Raw genomic sequence first — 4,934 nt, 5'->3', positions numbered from 1 at the left:
ACTTATGTGTATAAGAAAGAGCTTTATATCAGAGAGTAATTGTATATTAAGAAAACATGCCAGCCCAGTCCAGATCAAGTCTTTAAGTCCAATATTAGCACATATGTCCAGTATCAGTCTGTAAATTTCTCTTCAGACTCATGCAACACCAGTGAGTGAAAAGTCTTGTGGATCCAGTGGTGGTGAAAGCATCTCAGCACTGGCTTGAGTCTCCATGTGGTTCCTCCAGCTCCAAAACTGGCTGTCATCAGCATGTGTCTTGTCAGTAGGAAGTCAAAGCAGAGAGTGACTCCCACCTCCAGCGAGGAAAACAGGAGTTCCCAGAATCCTCAGGAGAAGGCCCAAACAGAAGCCTCAATGACTATGACCTGATTGACAGGCTAGACTCCACCCCTTTGCAAGTTGACAGGAGATTATGTAACTGCCACACAAGTTTAAGACCCTCTACTTATAAACAGAAAGACAAGCGTGAGTTTCAAAAGTAATTCTGAGAAGGAATTTATATTTATTTATCTTTATTGAAATGCATAAAAATAAAATCACTGAAGTATTTAAAATAGCTAAATTTCCTGATATAATTAACAAAGCTCTGAGTTTTACCTGTAATCTGTTTTTTCCTAATACACATACAGCAACTCAATATACGTTTTCTGGAACTATAAGATACCTGAAGTTGTAGCTATGCATAATCAGCTCATAAATATGTAATTTAAAATGGATTTCATTCTTACCAAAGCTGTATGTTTTTCAATCAATCCCTTTTGGATTTTTGCTTACTTGACTTTATGCCATAAGACCTTGTGAATATCCTTGTTAAAAAAATAAACGTTTTTCCGTGTACATAACACATTCCTCTCATCCAAGCCTTCATTTACTCATTCATTTGTTGAAGAATGCAATTAGTAGTCAGTGAGACAGACTGCCAATAGGCCAGGTTTGTCTTGTCTCAGTTTTCTCACAACCAGTTCCTATAAGTGCATTTGAGGTATGCTGCGTCCTATGTGGTGGCAAAATCTCTGCCGACACTCCTGTATCCATCTTTCATAAGTCTAACAATATTGTTTTAATTCACATCTTGTTTGAATTATTTTAAATACCTTCTAAGAAGAAAACTTTAAAAAATATTTCACTTAAGAATTATTTAGGAACGCATGAATCATTTCTAAACAGAGGAATTCCACAGACTGGGTGTTATTCATCATAACACTCATCATGACTGGATGTTATTTCTCATAACACTCATCGTGACTCTATAGGACAGATAGTGACAACTGCCACTATGGGTTCCTGAAGCTGTAAATCATAGAGACACAGGAAACTTCATTTCCCGGTCATGGAATGGTCAGTGGATTCCAACTGCTGACCTTGTGGTTAACAATCATCAGAGATCTTTTAAAACGTGTGTGGAAATGTAATTTGTTCAAAGTGAAGGCAAATAAATTTAAGTTTGGGGCTTGAGTATGGATTTGAAACAACAGCCTCAACGGCAAAAAACAAAGTGTCTATCCTTAGAGTTTTGCAAACCTTTTTAATAATAACACAAAGTCAGCGCCCAGCTCCCGTCACTGCACGTTTTGATAGAGGGTTCTATAGAGGAACCCTGCTCAAAGTGGGAAATTCAGAAAAGAGTTTCAATTCTAGTGGACAGTAGATAAACAGGAGCCATGACGGTTGAATGAATCAAAAAAAAATACAGTATTCTTCTGAGATAATCTTTAAACTAAAACTATCCCCCAAGCTCTTCTTAAAACCAAACAATTATTTAGCTGAATTACTAAAAAAGGTATATCATGAGAATTTTCTCTTTTAAGAACTATCTATATGGAATGAAACATAAGCAGCCACATGAACGCTTAGAATGGAATCTTGTTAATGGAGGAGGAACAATTCAGTAGAGGAGGATGAGAGTGATTGTACAACTTGAAAGAATATAATAAATGGCACTGAATTTTATAAGTAAAACTGTGGAATCAGCATTTGGTTTGTTGTGTACATTCTCAACAATGGATTGAAAGGAAAACACATGGCAAGGTTTTATGATTTATTTAAGAAGAAAGGGATATGGAAAAAGTAGTAAAAACTTTTCTTAAAAATATTTATCTCTCTATGACTTTTCTTACTGCACCCAAAACTTCCTTGTTTCTTAGACCATAGATTAAGGGGTTTAGCAGAGGAATAATAATTGTGTAAAACAGTGAATACATCTTATCCTGATATTTATCTGGGCCAGACCCAGGACGCACATACATGAAGAAGAGCGTGCCATAGAACAAAGACACAGAGAGCAGATGGGCACTGCACGTGGAGAAGGCTTTGCTTCTGCCCCTTTCAGACTTCTTTTTCAGGATAGCAAAGAGCACACAGGTATAAGAGACTATGATGGTCATAAAAGTAAAAGCTTGTATAAAAGCAGCAAAAACAAAAATCATCAATGCATTAATAGATGGGTCTGTGCAAGAAATTGTATACAGTGACAAGATTTCACAGTAGAAATGACGTACTATATTAGACTTGCAGAATGTTAACCTAAATAACAATCCTACATGAATTACTGGATGCAGAAAACCAATTACATATGAAATAACTATCAACCAAGTGCACAGTCTGTTGGACATCACCACTGGATAAAGCAAAGGGTGACATATGGCCACATAGCGGTCATAGGCCATCACTACCAGGAGGAAACATTCTGTGGTTGCACTAGAGCCAAAAAAATAAAATTGGGCCATACACTCAAAGAGGGAGATCATTTGACTCTTGTCTAAGATATTGACAAGCATCCTGGGAGTCACAGAAGATGAACTGCAAGCATCCGCAAAAGCTAAGCTGCCGAGGAAGAAGTACATGGGCGTGTGCAGGTGGGCGTCCTTCCAGATGAGGGCAATCAGTCCAAGGTTCCCCAGCATGGTGAGGAGGTAGATCACCAAGAACCCCAGGAATAGGGGGACCTGCAGCTCTGGACGAGCTGTAAGTCCCATGAGAACAAACTCTGTCACAAAAGTCATGTTCGTCTCCATCATATCCACTCAGATTGATCACTACATGAAAGTATCAATAATGAAAAATATCAATCAAAGTTTGTTTGAAATTATATTGGATTGCAATATCATATTCCACCGTTTTGGATACTCCTTGTCAACAAATATGCTGATACAGTCCTACTCTTTTAAAACCTCCAGTGAATCCCTTCTGACCATTAACCAGGGAGGCTATTAGCCTTGCTATCAGACAAAGTGGTTTGGAAAGTGAATTAATTAATTAACCTAGATATAGTTAGGTTAATATTTAACACTTTATCATATCTTCTCTTCTTTTAAATTTATCCTAATTTTAAAAATATTTTCGATTTCTTTTCCATTACTATTTTTCTCTGCTTTATTTTGTTATTGTTGGCTTTCTTTGGTATGTTTTTCTTTTTATTAAATCCAGAATAGGTAAATCTATAGCAGCAGTAACTGGATTAGTGTTTTCTTAGGGTTATGGCAGGAGAGATTATGGGGAGAGCTAACAATAATGAGTACAAGAAAGAAGACAATGTTTTAAATGTATTGTGGTTATGATTGCAAAACTCTTCAATATATTTGAATTGAATTGAATGATATGTGAATTATATGTCAATAAACCCAACAGATATCAAATGAAATAAAATTAGTTGTAGAAATGCAAAGTATTTTATACATGCTGCTGAAAAATAAAGCTTAAAATATATATAATTTGAAGGATGATGGAGGATTAGGGACACCAGGTGAGTTGGTCTATCTCTCATGAATATTTTAAAATGAAAAGTATTAACAATGAAATTTTGTACAAAACAAGGAATGAAAAATACACACTATATTTTATGATCAGATCTCTAACCAAGACTCTGATTCTGGTAGAAACCTGTTTTCTCACTATCTTAGGACTTCTTTCTTCTTTAACATATTTTCTACTAAACGAAAAATGGGATCTATCTTTGGTATTAATAATATCAAGCCGCTATGAATCAGGACCATCTCAATGCCAGTGAGTGGATGGGCATTTAATAAAGAGGGAAAAAAGTTAAATTCTATTTCTGCTACCTTTGGTCCATTACCACTATACTGCTTGATTCTGCATTAGCTAGAATTACTTCAAATTCTTAATAGACTTTAATATATAAACAATAAACTGTTGTATACCAACACAATAAACATATATTTTTGAACACAATCATTCATTCAGTCAACCATTGTTCATTACTATATCACAATGAATATCATATTATTTATCGAAAACAAGTTAAAGGCAGTCATTCTCTTCACACAGAATTTCCAATTCCCTTGCTATGCAGATTATGCTAAAATAATTCCTATTTTATGAAGAAGAGTAAAAGAATAACAGACACTAACCAGGTTCTCTTTTAATCTGTTGGCAATTCCGCATTCAACCCTGAAACTAAGTTTCTTAAAGCGGCCTGTTTATGTTGCAAAACGCTGGTCATTCTTTCCTTTTTTTTTTTTAATTTTGGTGAGCAGGGTGGGGCTAGGGGAGGGTAAAAAGAGAGATGATGTCAAGGAGTCCAGGAAGAAAAATAATGTTTGGAAACTGATTTTGGTAGCAACTGTACACTACTGCTTGACATGATTGAACTATAGAATGATATGATATATGTATTAAGTCCCAATTAATAATAATTTTTTTTAATGAAACCATGTAGGAGAACTGGGAAATTTCACACAAAAAGACTTGGATTTTTTTTCACTTTAAAAGATAATTAGAAGTTCCAGGATTTGGTTAAGCATCTTGGCTGCACCTCAAAAGAACACCAGAAGGAGAAAGATGTAGCAGTGTGAAACCTAAAACCCTTTGAGTCCATCTGACTCATAGGAATAGGGAACCTCATCCGCAGCAAAGTACCCGGCAGTTTCCTATCTTGAACCAATGTGCCATAGAGTTTCACCTTGGGAAATTCT

The 4,934-nt window shown here is 35.7% G+C and overlaps 1 protein-coding gene across 1 annotated transcript; it reads right to left on the bottom strand.

Moving 5' to 3' along the window:
* Positions 1-2,096: 2,096 nt before the first annotated feature.
* Positions 2,097-3,020, bottom strand: LOC101640681 (olfactory receptor 5AC1-like). Its single transcript, XM_004706446.2, has one exon. The coding sequence runs from the start codon at positions 3,018-3,020 to the stop codon at positions 2,097-2,099; it is 924 nt and encodes a 307-aa protein (XP_004706503.2).
* Between the last annotated feature and the right edge of the window lie 1,914 nt (positions 3,021-4,934).

Source organism: Echinops telfairi, unplaced genomic scaffold (genome assembly GCF_000313985.2).
Source record: "Echinops telfairi isolate 266 unplaced genomic scaffold, ASM31398v2 ScPeMD7_6;HRSCAF=24_1, whole genome shotgun sequence".
Classification (NCBI taxonomy): domain Eukaryota; kingdom Metazoa; phylum Chordata; class Mammalia; order Afrosoricida; family Tenrecidae; genus Echinops; species Echinops telfairi.
This window is presented reverse-complemented; position numbering and strand designations above follow the sequence as displayed.